The 18,725-nt window shown below is 38.6% G+C and overlaps 1 protein-coding gene across 1 annotated transcript in view; it reads right to left on the bottom strand.

The window, feature by feature from the left end:
• Positions 1-4,815: 4,815 nt before the first annotated feature.
• Rif1 (replication timing regulatory factor 1) overlaps positions 4,816-18,725 on the bottom strand; it is a gene marked incomplete at its 5' end in the record, with an annotated part of 70,100 nt that continues 56,190 nt past the window's right edge. Inside the window, 6 exon segments of the mRNA XM_013517488.1 lie at positions 4,816-11,091; positions 11,736-11,838; positions 14,227-14,380; positions 16,062-16,177; positions 16,270-16,347; positions 16,635-16,781. Of these exon segments, the coding sequence (XP_013372942.1) occupies positions 10,877-11,091; positions 11,736-11,838; positions 14,227-14,380; positions 16,062-16,177; positions 16,270-16,347; positions 16,635-16,781 (813 nt within the window).

The raw sequence follows: 18,725 nt of genomic DNA, 5'->3' as shown, positions 1-18,725 counted from the left end.
ATCAATTCTTTGTATTGTTTCTTTAGTCTCAATTGCATTAATTTCTCCTTTGAACTTTCTTTTTTTATTTTTTATTTTTTTTGGTACCAGGAATCAAACTCAGGACTTTGTGCTTGCCAGGCAGGCGCTTGTGCCACTGAGCTATATCCCCAGCCCTCCTTTGAACTTTATAATTTCCTTCCTCCTATAAACTTTGAATTTAACTTGCTCTTCTCTTAGAATGTTGAGGTTTTACATTAGGTTATTTGAGCTTGCTGGTTTTTTGTGGGAATTCACTGCTATAAATTTTCCTTGTAGGACTGCTTTCATTGGGTCCCATAAGTTCCAGTATGAGAAAAAAAAAATTTAAAAAAAAAAAGTAAGTTCCAGTATGATGGACTGGCATTGTCATTTAACTGTATAAAGTCAAATTTCCTTTATCTCTGATCCATTGGTTGTTAAGGAGGGTGTTACTTAGTTTCCATGTATTTATGTACCTTTTGTGGTTTCTTTTGCCATTGATTTCTAATTTCATCACACTATGAGCTGACAATATGCATGGGATAATTTCAATTCCTTTGCATTTACTTAAGCATGTTGTATGAGCTAGTACGTGATCCATTTTGGAGAAGGTCCCATGTGCTGCTGAAAAGAATGTGTATTTTGTCATTGAGTGGAACACTGTAGATATCTATGAAGTCCATTTTCTCAAAGTCTTGTTTCAGCTGGTTATTGATTTTTTTTGTCTACTTGATCTATTTGTGAGTGGGATCCTGAAGTTGTCCATTACAATTATATTAGTACTTATCTGATTTTTCATACCCATTAGTGTTTGTTTTATAGTTGGGTGTTCCAGTTCCATCAAAAAACTGCAGACTGAAATATCTTAACATTTTGATCATTGAAATTTAAAAAACAACAAATATTAGAAATCAAAGAGTTCTCTCCCTCAAATATAAGGGGATCCCTTTAATATTTATCCATGGAGCTTCTTGTAATCATAAAAAAATTTTATCAAGATCAATGAAAGAAGTGATTAGAAGCAAGGGTGAAGGACAAAGGAAGATTACCTGAGCCTCAGGAACTGGTGAAGCAGCCAGGAGGAAAGGAAAAACGGAAAAAGACATCACCCACACCCAAAAAAACAAAAACACAGAACTTTCTCTGATTTCAAGCATATGGTTATATTCCAGGGTCTAGTTTTGTGGCAGTGTCCAATTCAAGACACTCTTGCTGGTAAACGATGGAGGCAGTTAGAGCCCAAAATCATGCTGAATAACCAGCAAGGGGGCAGTAGAATAAGGTAGGGTGTCGATCCTGAACTTTTAAGTCCGCAGAAACTGAGGTTGAACCTGGCCTCTTGTGGAAGTAGGGCCTGAGCTGTTTAGCTTCTAGCAGTCTGGATGTCTCTGGCTAGATGGATGTCTCCTGTGGCTGGGTCTGACCCAGTCCCTGTGGGAGCTCAAAACCGGCAGCCCTGAAATGAAGCCGACCCAAGGCTGCTCCTGAGTATCAGGCTCAGTTGGCTCCCCTCTAAAATGGCATCGAGCCAGGTCCTCTCTCCAGGGGATATTGGTAGTCGCCTGGACTGCAGTCACCACCAGCCATTGTAATGCACAGCATCTGGTGCTCTGTTCCATTCGTGTTTCTCCCTGAAGGCCTCTGGAGTCACCACCTGCACTGTCTCTGTAGATTGGATCTTCCCTTCTCACACAAGCCAGGAGCCAGAGAGAAAGTGCACAGCGCCCCTTCGTTTTCCTGCATTGTGGTCTCTTCATTCTCTGTAGGCTCCAATATTCCCTTCAGATTCTCCCTAGGTGCCAGAGACCCATCGTGGTGGATTGACAACTGGTGGTCAGTTTGTAAAAACCAGCTGAACTGAGTAAGCATGGTGCTGGGTGTGGGAGGCCCACCTGGGGACTGTCGCCAGCAGCGTAAGAGGCAGAACTGGACAAGTTAGGCTACCTGGGAGCTGGAAAAAGCTGTAAGGAGCTGTTGGAGGAGCTTGTCAGGCACTCAGCTGTTTTCATCTTCCAAAGAGCTCAAGACCTTGTTGGCACTGAAAATGGCTTCGGTTCACTTTGGGGGAGCTCTGACCCTCTTTGAGCATCGCTTCCTGGTTCCAGAAGGGAAGATGGTGCGATACTGGTCTCCTGGAGAAGCTTGTTGCACTGGCTTTCCTGATGAGAACCTGGCTTTCCTGATCATCAGAGGAGCTCAGGACCTGTTGCTGAGGATGGCTGTGATATTTTTCAGGAAAGGTCTGATTTTTAACTTTGTGCACTGTTTCCTGGCTCCAGTGGAGATCCCTTAGCCAGCTAGCACAGACCCTTCAGCCCGCTGGCACACTTTGTAGCTTCCACGGACCTTTGGGCCTTCCCAGCACCATCTGTGAAACAGGCTTGCCTGAGATAGTTACGGGCTCTAGGCCTCCAGTTTGACTCACGAGGCATTGTTACAAGCTCTAGGTCTTCAGCCGCACTCATGCAGGACATTATTGTGGGATCAAGGACCTCAGCTTGTTAAGGTTCTTTTGGTCTTTAATGTGTGGACACATTTCCTGCACTCTATATGATTCTTTGGGTTACTATTACAGTGTAATAAAATGTGTCCTGTGCTATATTATTCCCTTGCAATATCCCTCAAACCATGACACCCATCTTCCCTCCTCTTCCCCAAATTATTTCCCAGTTCTGGATTCCAAATCTTGATTTGTTGCTGCTTACCAACTCCACCATCTTCCTAACCTCTGCCTTTTTAACTCTGAGAAATCTCCCTACTGATTTCCATAGTAGTTGTGCCAACTCACACCCCTACCAACAAGAAGGGTTCCTTTTTTCCACAGCCTTATCTGCACTTGATTACTTGATGGTAGCCGTTTTTCCTGGAGATGTAATCCCAATGTTGTTTTAATTTGCATTTAGTGGCCAGCGATGTTGGGCATTTTTTCATGCTCTTCTTGGCTATTTGTACTTCACCTGTGAAGTGTCTATTCATTTCACACACCTTGTTAAATTTGAGGGGGTCTAATTTTTTATTTTAGTAGCTGGCAAAATTCGTTTCCAATTATGCAGGTTTCTTTTCACTGTTGGCTTCCTTTGCTGTGCAGCTTTTTAATTGGATGTGATCTCAGTTGTTGTTTGTATATCCTGTGTGACCAGGGTTTTGCTAATAAAAGTTTTTGCCTATACCTATGTCTTCAAGAGTTCTACCTTTTCTATCTTCCAGCAAATTGTTTAATCTGTAGATCTTTGATCCATTTCAATTTTAACTTAGTGTATGGTGAGAGAGATGGGTTTAGGTTCAGTCTTGAGCACTTAGGAAGTCAGTTTTCCCAGCACCATTTCTTAAAAGCTTTTTCTTCCAGAATGTTTGACCCCCTTTGCCAAATACAAGGTAACTAAGTGTGGCACTAGGCCCAAGTCTTAAAGTGTTCCAAACAGAAGGACATAACCTTGTAACAGTACAAGGACCACATCTTTCACACAACACCCTTTGAGAAACATTGCAGATCAAGAACTAAAGCAATGCCCAAGAATCCTAATGGTGGAAGAGTACTGTCCTACTGCTTCCAAGTCTTCAATCTGCATGTAAACTAATAATTCAAACTAAGATAGGCTACAACCAGCTTGTGGAGATATCCCATAAACTTTAGAAACACCTTAAAGTAATTGCAACTCGGTACAATGGACTTGTTTGGTTTTAAATTTTATTTTTGTATCCTCGATCTGCCATAAACCAACTATTACAAAAACTTTTATCTTTTAAAGTTGAAAAATGAGAATCCTCTGCTATTCAGTTAGTATTTTCTAGTATGCAGTTCCTCTCTGAGAGTGAATCGTATCACTCACATTTCACTGTACATCTCAAAAAGGTCTGAAAACATTAACCACATCTTCCAAATTGAAAATGAAGGTCTAGTGTTCAAAGTCTGGTAATTTCCAATGATTGGCTTGTGGCCTCTTTTTTGCCGGAGCAATGACATGGGGAAGTTCTATTTTCACTACCAAACACAGAACTAAAAACTGTAAAGAGGTTTAGTGACAAGACATTCACTCAAACATCAAGCAATTGTAAGTATTTCTTTCTCCAGGTTTTACCACAGCCAAACCGCAGGCCCAAGTGTGTGTTTTCAGTTGCACTGTGCTGCCCCAAAATCCGTGTTTAGGTGAGATCTTTGGGGTGAGATCTAATGCAATAGATTCCGGCCCTTAGATATGGGATGAATTTGGACAAATATACACACAAAGGGAATAGCCAGGTGAAGCCCAAGGCAGAGTTTGGGACAACGCCCTGAAACGCCGAAAGAGCGGAGAAACAAACAGCCTCAATACATGGACAGGTTCTTCCTCACAGTCCTCAGAAACCACCAATCCTGCTACCGTATCCGAGGCTCCAAACATCCAGGATTGTGTTCCAGTCCTCGAACAGTAATGCATCACCTTTTCTTTTTGGCTTTGTTTTTGGTACCAGGAATCAAACTCAGGACCTTGTGCTTGCCAGGCAAGCGCTTGTGCCACTGAGCTGTATCTCCAGCCCCTGTAATACATTATCTTTTAACATCATGTTTATCTCACTTTTCCCTCACTTAAAGTGAGTAAGTCTCAGAACTCATACAACTAAGAAAACCTCTAAAAACCCTCTCACAAGCAGGCCATGAACAATGGTTGAAAATCAGAGAAGGCTCTATCAGTGGAGTTACAGAATGTCCATTTACATTCATATCTGAATTATGCTACAAATACAAAGCATACACACAAGCCAAAGCAGAGAAAAATGAGCACCAGAATTTAGATTTTAATGGTTTTATTCTTGATAAAAAGTGCATTTCTTAAAAAAAAAAAAAAAAAAAAAAAGTTGCAGTAACCAGTTTCAATTAGCAAATGTTAACAATCAACTCAATTCATGACAGGTCTTACTGTGCATCAGATTCTCCTCAATGGTCAAAATGAACCAGAGATACCTTTTAAAAGTATAGCTCTACCTGCTACAGACATTGTGTGAACTATTACATGATCAAATAAAACTGCACTTTATATACAATTTAGTGCAGTTAATAACAGGTATTTTACGTTTCAACTTAATTTTGTAAGTGTTACCAAATTCCCTGTGAATGACTAAGCTCTCTGAGTCTGCCAAGTGATGCCAACAAAAAGCACTGCAGGTTATTAAGTGACCGGCTCGGCTCCCAGTCTTTCTCTAAGTGCATTATCAGGGCTATCCAGAGGAGGTAGTTACACAGGTTGAAAGCAACCGATAATCCACCAACATAGAAAGCAAACTCCTATATCCTCCTTTACTTCACAGGTATAACATGTTAGTGCCAGGTTCTTTTCCCTCAGACCGAAGACCCTTATTTTCACTGCAAACAGCTACTTCCAAGAGTTTAGGACTAAAGGCGTATTTTAAGAAGTACTAGTAGCTCCTGGTACGTCTATGTGAGCAGTAGTAAAAGACAAATGAAATGATCGCAATCCACTGTACAAACAAAACATGAGTGATCAAAAGGAATCCAGAATACAGTCAAGCCTGCCAGAAGCAAATGATGAGCTACATGCCGTAGATGAAGAAAACTATCTTCACAACAGGAACTGACAAGTTTGAAAAGGGCTACATAATAACTATGTTAGCTGTTGGCGATGCAACTGTGTCGGACTAGTCGACTCTGCCCCGCGGCAAGGAAGCAGCCCGCAGTGTAAATGAGCGTGGCCGCGTTCTAACAGAGCTTTGTTTCTAGACACTGAGGTCCATGCTCACATATTTTCATCCTTTTCGGAACAGTCTTTCAACTTTTTCCAATCATATAAAAAAATATAAAAATCCATTTTAGATCGTGGGCAGTACAAAAACACGTGGCAAGTGTAGCTGTCTGGTCCCTATATGAAAACTAATGCCACCATTCAATGTCTATATTCAAAAACTGGTCCACCTTATATCCATTTTCTTTTATAAAGTTTTCATCCTATAAAAATAAAATGTTTTAAACATCCTTTACTCATTCAATCATGTATAAAAATAATTATTATACTATATTCCAGTTGCAGTTCCCTAACACTATTTTAAAGGTAGACTTCCTATTCACATGTTTTTCATCCACTTAACAAAGCTGCCTTCGGGTGGGAATTAATATACTGCTGGGGGGGGCCCACAGGGTTTATGAACATCCATTATGGCACTGTTCGGTACAGAATAACCTGCAGGTACGGTTAACAGCCACAGCCCCTTCCAGTGTGTAGGACTCCCTGTCCCTACACTGAAAAGCCTGACTTCATCACTAAAATTCCGGGGGCACGTCCCTCCCCCTTCCTCCTCACTTTATCACTCCGTAGTACACCAACTACTGTGAGCATTGCTGCTTGCTATTAAACAGTTCAGCTTTATCCACAATTACAACTCTGTGAGTGTAATATAAATTACACAGGGTTTCTCTTTGGCATCGACAATTGGAAAGATAGCCTTCAGTTTTATAGTCTTATTAAAGAGTAGGGGTTACAGCTTAGCACGTGTCATCTTTGGATATCAAAAACAAGTTTAATTGTTCACTGGAAAAGGATTAGTATATAAAGAGAAAAATGGTTAACACATTGTAAAATTTAGTATGTGTTCTCCCAACTGAGTGAACTCTCTAATTAAAAGTACCACACAGATCTTCAAATTTGAAAGGTGGAGCTTTACCTGGCATATAGTAAATATCCCATTAACAGGGCCCAAGAAACCATTAATTTAAGCAATTAGTAACAAACTTTTTGAGATAGGGTCTCGATAAATGTCTAGGCTCATCTTGAATTCAACTCTCCAAAATGCTGGTATGTATTACAGATGTGAGCTATCATGCCTCACTTCAACAAATAAATCTTGATAAACCCACTTCAAAATCCTATTACATGACTTTTTCACTTTCTAAAGTCTCTTGAATTAAAGCAATTCTTACAATACCATGTTTAAACATGTAAGGGAAATCTGACATCCAAGCTCAAGCTCAAGAAAAATTCACTTTAAAGAATCAAATTATTCAACTGTACCTTTCAAACATTTTATAATAAAACAAATTCTCAATGAAGTAACATAACAAGCTACCAAAAGTCCTCACTAGTATGACAAAGCATTTCTGTCTTCATTATGACACTACTAATGCCAAACAAATCTTAAGAGATAATATTCCCTTTTGCAACGTTTATTAATAAAGTGACAGCAAAATTTAGACTGATTGTATTTCTGATTATTTGAAAACGTTGCTATCAACAGAAAATGAGACAATGATCCACATACACTCATGAGAAAATGCTGTCTAAACTGATGCATTAACAAGGTTCTGTGTAAAATGAGATTCTTACTCTTAATGGTACCTGTTTTTATTTAAATCCCGTATTTTTAGAGGCTCAGAAAGAGAGAAAAATCTGTCCTTAACTGTTAGAGAGTTTTAAACTTTAAGTTAAAGGCTTCAAAAACAGTCTGCAACTCTCGATTTATTAACTTCAGAAATTTATAAAAGTCTAGCTTTAATCTTTCATTTTAAGAACTTAAATCTGCTTGGGTTAGCAAAACCTACAGAAAGGCTTGGAGCCTCTTAAACCTATTACAAGTGCAATTCATGGTATCGGTACCTGCAGATACCCTGGGTGTCTGTTAGAAACGTGGGCTCTCAGACCCCAACTTCGATCTACTTAATCAGAATTCAGTTTTACCTGCACCCTACAAATCCGAAAAGCACTGTTAAATACCTGAAGTTCAGTCTAATATGTATGTGTCTGCATATATATCTTTTATGTATGAAACATACAAAGGTTTTCAAGTGGCTGAGGGATAAAATGGATATGGGTTTAATAATACAGCCTCCTCCACCTACCAAATCTCCTCTTAAATCTCAACCAACTAGCTTTTCCAACAGCAATTTTTAAGAATTTTCATTCCTTTAAAATCCCACTTAGATACAGATTTCCATACTTTTTTCCACTTTTATTTCTTGTTACTGCAATAAATGAAATTCTATTATCCTGAAATAGGTAACAAAATCCTTAACTACCTTCAAACTGTACAGAAAATAGAATCCATGGGCAATGTCAGGAACAATCACTCTTTTAAAGTTCAGCCTTCAATCCTATATTTGACTGTATTACTCCTAAAATGATTAATTTACACTATTCACTCAATCTACACAATCTGGAATTAAGAGTAAAGCTCCAGGAGTTTCAAATTTGTTGACACAGCCCAGTACCTTTAAATAATGGACTCAATTAAATACTGAAAATTTAGGTCCACTGAAATCAATTTAATAGATTTCACAGGTGTTAGAAATTATACTGTGTGCCATTAGATCCTTCTGGTGAGTAATTATTAAGAAACCGTATCTGACTGTTGTTAGTATTATCTGCCATGTTTTATTAATGATCAGAAAAGAGCTGGAAAAAATTCTATTTTATTAGTGAAACAATACATTTGGAGCCTACCAAAATATGAATGCTTTTGTTACTTCAGGGAGATATTTGCAGAAAATTTAAGGCAAGAATACTGAAGTAAGGCGATTCACATATATGCTTGTCACCATAGCAACCAAAAAAGATTCAACAAGCTGACATTTGGCCTCAAATAGTATTTTTATGCACAAGTTCACCGAACCACAATTTAACTAGTATTTATATCACATTCAATTAAGTACAAACATGGTAATCATTTCGGTCACATTTTCTGCTGTACTATCCAGTTTCCCAAGAACTTCATCCCACTAGCATATGAGAACAGTCCATACAAATCTTATGGCAATGTAGTCACGAAATAAACTGACTTACTCTGAACTGTCTCTGCATTAAAGTATGCAGCTATCCCTTTGTCAAACACACCCTTTCTTACTCATACCTGTGTCATACAAACTCATGTGCTTCTTCAATATTAAATACAATGGTCTAAATTCCAGTACTTGGGAGGCTAAGGCAGGAGGATCACTGCAAGTTCAAGGCCAGTGTGGGTGAATTCAAGGCCAGCCTGAACTACACAGTGAGATCCTGTCTCAAAAAAAAAAAAAAAAGTGGACTTTGTTAATGGTCCTAAGACACTAAAGGACTACAGATGATTATTATAAATATGGACATTGTAAACCACAACTGTGATTCTATTTTCAAAATTTTTGAGTGTTTAGTTTTTTAATCAAGCTATAATTCTTAGTTCAACAATCCCAGAATTTAAGACCATCATTGTACATACATATCACACGCACATGTGCTATATATGTGTGTACATTTCAAACCAAAAATATGTATAGTAATATATTTCTTATTTCGATAAAAAAAGATAATCAATTTTTATTATACGGGTTGGTTGGAGATCCCTACTGGATAGGGAGACCTTAAAGTAGACAAAAGGTTAAGCTCTCTATGACTTGATGTACGTCTATGACTTAACATAGAAGTATATTTTCCAAGTAGGAGTTAACTATACAACTAACAAGATCACTCACTGATCCTATCAGAGAACAAGTGAGATAAACTCTAGTTTAAAAAAAAACCCACAAAAATAAGCTGGACAAGTTGGCACACACCTGTATCAGAGCACTCAAGAGAGACTACAGCTAGAGGATCTCAAGTTCAAGACCAGCCTGGGCTACACAGCAAGTCCCTGTCTCTGTCTCACACACACAAAAACGTAACATATACGGTAAGCCAGGCACTAATACTACGTGGTGAAATTTACAAATGTTTTAATTACACACTCTATTTTTAAACTTGGCAAAACATACATACAACATACATAAAAAGAACAGTTTCAAACTTCTTCCAAGTTTACTTTCACGAATAGGTGGAAAAAGCAGGTTTTATCTCTAGACTTCTTATAGTCCAATTTGCAATGAATATATACTCAGACTAAACTCTTCATTAAGAAGAAATGTTAATGAGACACTTTCTAGTGGCTGGTATCTTCTTCCAGACCAAAAGAAAAAAAATAAGGGCATGAATAGCAAAGATGTCACGTAACATTGTCTCGTTTCAATAATTTTACTTTCTGGATACGTTAGAAATAAACCCATGTTTTAATGGAGACCTTTCACTAAGTACAAAACTGTTGCTGTATTTGCAGATACAGAACACTACAAGTATTTGCAGCAAGCCCGTGAAGTATTTCCACTGCCTATATCGACATTTCAGTATTAAATATATACAAATGTTTCAATTAAACAAAACCAAGGTATTCACAAAAAGCTGAAGAAAAACTCATGCAATCAATGAGGGTTGAAATTTATAAATTAAATGCCATCTATACATAATGTACAAACAGTCACGCACTTAGCAATGAATACTGCATGTCTCCAGAGTAAATTTTCACAGGCAAATGCTGCTGCACAAGTATTTGGTAATGCAAAGGAATGGGATTTTAGTACATTCTGCATTAATATTTTAACCTAAGAAGTTGAAACTTGGCATTTTAAAATTTTTCTTCCAAGTTGTCCAAAGGTGACATCTACAGGTGGGAAAAAAAAATCCCAGTTTTTTTTGCTTCTCTTTTGAACTGTTTTACCAGGAACATATTTCCCAAACCTCTGGTAAAACAAAATAGGAATAATAAACAAAATTTGACTTATTTTGCATTACACACTTCACCAAAATAAGAGTTCAAAATATGGAATAAAATGTATGCGTGTTTCTACTTTTGCTTTCAATTTCAGTGAAATATTTAAATTTCACGAAAAACTATACAGAGTATCCAAGAAAATATGGTTCAGGAAAAAAAAAAAACTTACCTAATGAAATTAAGAAACTGTACTTACACAATAAAATCATTGCCCTTCACAGTGTTAAATGTTACTAACTTTGCAGTTTCCTCTTAAATTCTGCACTATGTTAAACCATGTTTTTACCAATCAAGAAGTAAGGACAGGTTTTAGAATCTTCAATTTTCCCTTAAGATACTAACTAGAATTTTCATTGGCTGGTGATCTCCAACGTGACTGCAGATTTTTTATTATAGAGTTCGCCATAGTACCAAGTTTCTCGTGCATTTCAAATAGCTGACTTCCTGAATAGTTATGGAGATCTTCTGAATCCAACTGAAGAGCAAGAGCACTAATTTGTGCCACAAGATTTTTGGATAATGGAGTTTCTAAAGTGACAGGATCAATCAAATCTAAGAGAGAAAAAGGGTATTAAAGTATACAGGTTAAAGTTAACATGCATGTATCTCTCATCAAATTAAAAAAAAGTTTAACTGCCTGGGGTTTCTTTATGGGGTTATTTGGCACTGCGAAATGAACTCGGGACCTTGCACTGCCAGCCAGACCTTGTACTGCTGAGCTCTATCCCTAACTATGTGCCTCAGCTTCAAGTAAGAAAACAGCCTGGGATAGAACTGTTTCTCAAGGAAACAGTATGACAGAAAAAAAAAAAAAAAAATTCGGAACTCCTCCTAGTAAAGAAATGCTACGTTTTATTACCATCACTGGAGCAGAAGGTATAGTCTGTGTTTACTGGAGTCTGTGATAAGCTGGAAGCTGACAGAGAAAACCAATGAAGTTACCTCCTCATGTATTTCTTAGTAAGCACCAAAACATGTATTCAATTCATACAGTATGGCCAAATTAAAAGCATAACAATTATTTTTAAAGTTAGCTGATCCTCAGGCCTGGGGATTTAGCTGAGCGGCACAGTGCCTGCCTGGCAAGCGTGAGGTCGTGAGTTCAATTTCCGGTACCCAGGGTAGGGGGTGGGGGGTGGGGGCGGGGGTGTCAGCTGATCATCTAAATAAAATTATCTTATTTTAGTAAACTATACCTGAGGCAAGTCTTTCTTCATCCGCTGATTTATTTTCTATTCCATTTAGTGTTTTCTCAGAAATATCAAAAACCGGAATTTCTTCAAGTCCTTGAGACTTCATCTTGATTATACATTTGGAACAATGAAAAAAAAAAAAAACAAAAACACAAAACCACAAGTCAAAATTACTTTTTCTTCCCTTTACTGAAGAACTGGCAATTAAATTCACGGCCTCTGCACCAAAGCTACACATCACCAGTCTCTTTTGAGACAGATTATGGCTAGATGGCTAAACTGCCTAATCTAGGCTTGAACTTGTGATCCTCTTGCTTTACCCTTCTGAATAACTGAGATTTATATGTAAATATAAATTTATATGTAATACAAGTCATAGTACAAATGTTGGAAAAGCATGTAAAATATAGAACATATGTTGCAAAACCCCTAATAATTAACTCAGTTAGTATAATATTGCTAAAACAGTGTGTAAGAAATACAAAATTAGCCAGGCGTGCTGGTACACCCCTATAATTCCAGTACTAAGGAATCTGCAAAGTTCAAGGCCAGCGTGGGCCACAAGGTGATTTCAACCATAGTCTTAACTACATAGTGAGACCCTGTCTCAAAAATACAAAAAAGCTGGGAATGGTGGTACAAGCCTGTAATCCCACCACTGGGGAGGCTGAGGCAAGAGGATTACTGTGAGTTCGAGGCCAGCCTGGGCTACATAATGAACTCAAGGCCAGCCTTAACTACACAAAATGAGACTCTGTCTCAAAAAAATTAAAAATAAAAAGAAATACAGAAATAGTATTACACAGAATTTCCTCAAAGGGACGGTCAGGAATTGTTCTTTTTTTTTCTTTGTCCCCCCCCCCAGTACCGGGAATTGAACTCATGACCTTGCGCTTGCCAGGCAGGCGCTGTGCCACGGAGCTAAAGCCCCAGCCCCTCATAATGGACTTAAATTCGTGTGGTTGGCAGTGTAAGTCTGTGAGTTGGTAGTGTAAGTCTGTACATTCTGTGGATTAACTTTATTGCTGCTCATAAATTACATATATGCGCACACACACACACACACACACACACACACACACACACACACACTCCGGTGCCCGTGGACGTCAAATGAGAAAATACATGAGAAACATCAATCTACGCCTATACACTCTCTGGGCATCTTTTTTTTTTCTCTCTCTCTCTCCTGTTTTTTCTCAGTGGTACTGGAAATTAAATCCAGAGCCTTAGAAATAAGCTACGTAATTAGCTCTTACTTTAAAACTGGAATCTAACTTGCTTGGGCTGGGCTTGAACTTGTGATCCTTTGGCCCTAGCCTCCTAGAATTCTGGAATTACGGGATGTACAACTAGGCCTAGGTTTTTTTCTGGTTTTTTTTTGTTTGTTTGTTTGTTTGTTTTTGTTTTTTTGATATCGTAATAGGTCAGCAAATGTTCTTCAGGATGACAAAGAATGCAAATTGATGACTTTTAAGAATACAAAACTGTTCAGTAGCTGGCCAACACCATTTTAAGAAAATCTTGATATAGAACACTGGTTTTCACTCCTAACATACTCTTTTTTTTTTTCACTTATTCACAAATTCTAACAGTGTCACCAGATGTGACACTGTAATCTAAATGGGTTTCAGGAATCTATAAATCCTAAACCTATATATAAAATTTTCTGTATACATTTCCATGTAGGTAAGAATCTTAGCTTTCATTAGAATCTTGAAAACTGCACAATTCCAATGTTTATGGGCAAAATGTTGATAGGAAGTAAAAGAACTTAAGTCCAAATGTGCAAGACATCAAAACACCAGCTGGATGTGGCGGTGCATATCTGCACTCTGGGGGGTTGTGTAGGAGACAGAAAATTCAACTCAAGGCTGAGTGAAGTGGCACATGCCTATAATCCCAGCACTCGGGAGGCGAGGCAGGAGGATCACTGTGAGTTCTAGATAGCCAGCCCAGGCTACAAAGTGAGCTCAAGTCCAGCCTAAACTGCACAGCGAGACTCCATCTCAACCACAAAAAAAAAAGCAAGTTCGACCCAGCTTGGGAAACTTAATGAGACTCTGTCTCTAAGGTAAAAATTTTAAAAAAGGGTTGATGATGTAAAGGTTTGCAAAGGCCCTAGGTTCAACCACTAGTACCATACCCTTCCACATCAAAATAATGTCACCTAAATATTTGCAATATTTTTTAAATGTTTGGATTTGAACATTTAGGTTTTAGGAACAGCAGTTGTTTCACAATGGAAATAAACAAGGGGACAGAAAAGAATTCAAAAAATAAAAGAAATTTAAAAACAAACCCAGGGAATATAATACAGAAACAGTACAAAACGAATAAACTGTACTGTGGGAATAAAAAGCGCTCTTGATGGGCAGGGAAGGACCCAAAACATGACTTTGTAAGACAGTTTAAATACAGACACCTACACTGTACAGTGCACTGTCAGACCAACTATTACCACGCAATGTGTAAGTACCACGTAAGTTTTTACCTGCTGTTCATGATACATTCGGAGAGCCTTCCTCACATTCGACACTTTTGGAGAACGAATAGGAAGCGTTTTTATTTCTGAGGCCGTAAGAGTACTCAAATCCCCAATAGTTTTTATATTCTTGGCTCTGATAAGTTGTCCCAGACCTCTTGCCCTGAAGATAAAGAAAAAAGCGTAAATGTATCCAGTTTTTTACATGGTATTTTTCATGGCTTATTAAGCTAAATTTCTCCATTTAAACACAATCAAATGCAGTGGTGCACACCTTTAATGCAGGCAGTCAGGCGGCTAAGGCAAAAGGATCTCAGTAGGTCATAGGGCAGCATGCGCTACACAGTAAATTCAAAACCAGCCTAAGCTACAGAAGGAGACATTTACTGAAACAAAACACAACAACGACACTCATTCATAACTGCATTTGTTCTATAGCTTACAGTGAGGCAGGCATATTCTGTCTAATTTAAAATAAAATTTGAATCTGATATGTAACATCTGGCTTAAGCAATTATACTGGAAACAATCCCACTGCATGCTTCATGCTTTATATACTTTTTAGATTCTCTTTCATTTTTTGAAGAGAAAGTCTCACTATGTATAGTTCAGGTTGGCCTTGAACACACTATGTTGCCATGCTGGCCTCAAACTTGTGGCAATCTTCTTGCCTCAGCCTCCGGAGTGCCAGATTACAGCACCACATCCAACCACCACTAGTCTCTAATGAAGATGAATTTTAAAATTTCCTTAAGTATGTATGAATGCACCTTACATGTTACCTGATTTACAATAGGGAGAGATACAATGCTCAGGTTTATCTGTGGTTGTGGGCATGTTACTGTTTTACTAAATCTCCTAATGTAGACCTGTTTTAATGGACCATACCTCCAGCTTCTATGCATCAGAATTCATGTTATGTCTGACACAATTTACTGAAGAACAGTTCATATCCTACTGAGGAATATACCATGAAAGGGCAGACTAATAATTCAACTGAAGGGAAATTTTCACTTCCTAGCCTTTTGGCTAAGACCGAGTATAGTATCAAATAAGGAGAGATTATCTTGAAGTCTTTTAATCAATATATGGCAATTCAGAGCTGCTTACCCACAGGCATTTAACTTTCCCAGATATCGGGGAAACAAACTTTTAGTTAAAATAAAATTTTTTTGAACTTCACGAAGTTTATCTATTCATGCTTTACATGACAACTTACTGGAGCTGGGGACAGCTCAGTGGCACAGCGCCTGCTCAACAAGCACAAGGGCCTAAGTTCAATTCCCAGTACCAAAAACAAAACAAAACAAGAGAACTCCCTGACATTTGTAACTAGACCACTAGATTATTTTGCTGTGAGATTAGCTACATTAACTGTGAGACTCTGGTAATTAATTTTTTCAAGTTTCACTTGAGAAAAGAAAAATGGCCTGGCGTGGTGGCATATGCTTGTAATCCCAGCACTCGGGAGGCTGAGGTAGGAGGATCGCTGGAGTTCAAGGCCAGCCTGGGCTACAAAGTGAGCTCAAGGCCAACCTGAACTGCACAGCGAGACTGTGCCTCAAAAAGACAAAAAAAAGAGAAAGAAAAATGATATTCATATTCCTTAAGAGGCCTGGATTAGGATTAAACAAGACAATGTTTCAAACAATATTAAGCAAACATTTACTGTATTAGGACAAATGCTTCTAATGGTGCCCATGGCCTACCTTTCAAGTTGCATTTTTATTTCTAAAATTAAATATGTGCAGGAAAAATGCATGTCATTCAATTCAAAATATGACTTTGATTAAATATTAAGTGACATCTTGAAACGTAAGCCAGAAGGCTGAATAACCACTCACCACATATTTGATGTAATCTGAGGTAAAATGATGTCAACTGGTGCTACACAGTTCATCAAAGCTGGGTAGACACTTCCTGAGGGGTATGGCGTAGATTCCTTCGCCATCTCTGTAATCTTAGAACACATTTCAAAAGCTGTTAAGTAAGAGGTCACACCTGGCTGAACATAAAAACAAAAAGATGCACGAAAACTAAAGCACTTCTTACTAAACACTTCTTTGAGGTCTTAAATTTACAGTTACGTGATCCTGGGGACAGAAATCCTTTGGCTGAAGTGGTGTTATGCTAGACAGGAAGGAGAGAAAGAAGAAAACTCAGAACCCTAGACAACTATAATTTCAATCTGATTCTTACAACTCACACTGTAATTACGTTTTAAACTTCGGAAGACATAAAACAACGAGCGACCTGATCGAACACTTGTTAGACCATCACTCCCTCTCGCCCTCTCCTTCCTGTCTGCTTACCACGACACAGACACGGCTAAACGGGTCTATTTCTGCAACAGCTAACCCAACATAAATTACGCACACACAACTCTATGAGTGTATATTTTAAAGCCTACAGCTTACCTTAGTTTGTGAAGTAGGTGAGGTTCTAACACTTTTTATGACAGGAGAGTTATTTGAAGAATGAGACCTAACAAGAGGGCCTCGCCTATCAATGTCATCTGCCAATCCTGCTTGATATATTGGATCTGCAAAGGAGACACGGCGAACCTAAAAACACACAAAGATTTTTGTAATTTTAGAAGTTTTTAAGTATAACACAAATTCTCATTACGAGGTTACCCAAAAATAGGTAGGTGTAGAAGCTTAATTTCTTTCACTAAAAGCCCACTGTACATAGCTGTTGACCCAGTAACTGCTTTCAGATTATTCCTCAACACCACAGTTCATTCTAGTTATCTATGCTCTAATTATCTATTTCTGCAGTTTAGATTATGAAACAAGAATCGCTGCAGACATTCATGGAAGTAATGCCAAACATCAGTGAAAACTCTACAAAAATAGACGTAAAAAAAAAAATAACTGCTTCTGGAACATCTTATTCAACTGTCCTAAACTCTCTTAGTACCATCAGTGTGACAGCAATTATGCAGCAATTTTTACCTTTCTTAGCCCCATTTGTGGTTAATTTGGCCTCTTGTAATCACCTACAGTATACTCACAAATAGGTACAGAATGGAAGTCATTATTATATTGTTACATATCTTGTAGTCTTTACTACCAAAAGTGGGCAGATTCTACAAATAACCACTATAGAAAATACAGTATCTTATTTCCTAGATGTTAAGTATGAGTTACTGTACAACACAAAATTAACATCTAAACAATCTGAAGAATTTCAAAGATACCAAATTTAATGCATTTCATCTTATAGAAGTTCTCAAAGTATTTTGGCATATTATATTTACCATATTAAAGAAAAGAATGGGGCTGGGGATTTAGCTCAGCAGCACAGTGCCTGCCTGGCAAGCGCAAGGTCGTGAGTTCTATTCCCGGTACCAGAAAAAAACCAAAAAAATAAAAACAAAAAATAAAGAAAAGAACAAAACTAAGTGATAGCCTCAGCCTCTACAGAGGCAAAAATGGCCAAAATAGGAGCTAAGGACGTTACTAAGTGGCCAAACGTGTACCAATATGAAGAGGCCTTTCCCACCCCAGGGCAGCGGTGGAAAATATGGCACATGTGCCTCCGTGGATTGTCTGTGGTCACTGAAAGCTCTAAAAGGTTCCTATCACTACCCCTGGGCCACCAAGTAACAATAAACCCAAAGAACAAAAAACCATTAAAATAACCCTCAAGAGTTACTCAGCCTCTCTGCATGGCTCGATCCTGGCCTGCGCAGAGCATCCTGAAAAGCTGAGTCCCTTTCTGTGACACGGTCCTCCTATGCACTTCAGGCTGGCCCGAACTCAGCGGATGACCCAACTGCCTCAGCCTGTCTAGGGTTCTGGGATTACAAGCCCACACCACCACATCCAGCTGAAATGCTGGTGTGAAGAGCTGACAATTCTGGAGATTAAGCAGCACAGCTAGATGCAGAGGGTACTGTTTGTGCCTGCAATGCCAGCCCTCTGGGAAACCTGAGGCAGGACTACTGAGAGTCTGAGCATGTCCTGGGCAACGAAGTGGACATGAAGACCAACTTAGATATACACACAACAAAGAACGCGCGCAGGCAGCGGGCCAGAAGCTAAAGCAGATGGTCAGGGAGTCCACGTTTCCTACAGGAGGTACAGTGTACAACTCAGCATAGGAGATGGACGTATAAACAAAGACATTCTAAACAAGGACCACAGCTCCATAATACAATGTTTTCCTTCCTAGCAGGCGCTATGCCATGCTTTCAATCTGCACTGGGGTAGAAAAGGGAACAAAAAAGACGGAAGGTACGTCTTAGGAACTTTAAGAGCTAAGTTTACAACAACACTTACGTGAAACAACATTCAGAACACATTAAGTGCTAAACTGATTTATCGGTGGCAGTTGGCGTCATGTGACCTCCTAAATCATAGTACAGGAGGGAGAAAAGATACCAAGAGGGAACCTTTAACAATTTTGCCAGAAGTGAACAGTGTACACAGCTACATGAAGAGCTCCACTGTTGTGAAAGGAGGTAGTATGTAAAGGACTTCAGTCCTCTTCCTTAGTACCCA

Source organism: Chinchilla lanigera, unplaced genomic scaffold (genome assembly GCF_000276665.1).
Source record: "Chinchilla lanigera isolate Chin_1 unplaced genomic scaffold, ChiLan1.0 scaffold00039, whole genome shotgun sequence".
Classification (NCBI taxonomy): domain Eukaryota; kingdom Metazoa; phylum Chordata; class Mammalia; order Rodentia; family Chinchillidae; genus Chinchilla; species Chinchilla lanigera.
The sequence above is the reverse complement of the archived record's forward strand: the minus strand, read 5'-3'. Positions and strand labels throughout refer to the sequence as shown.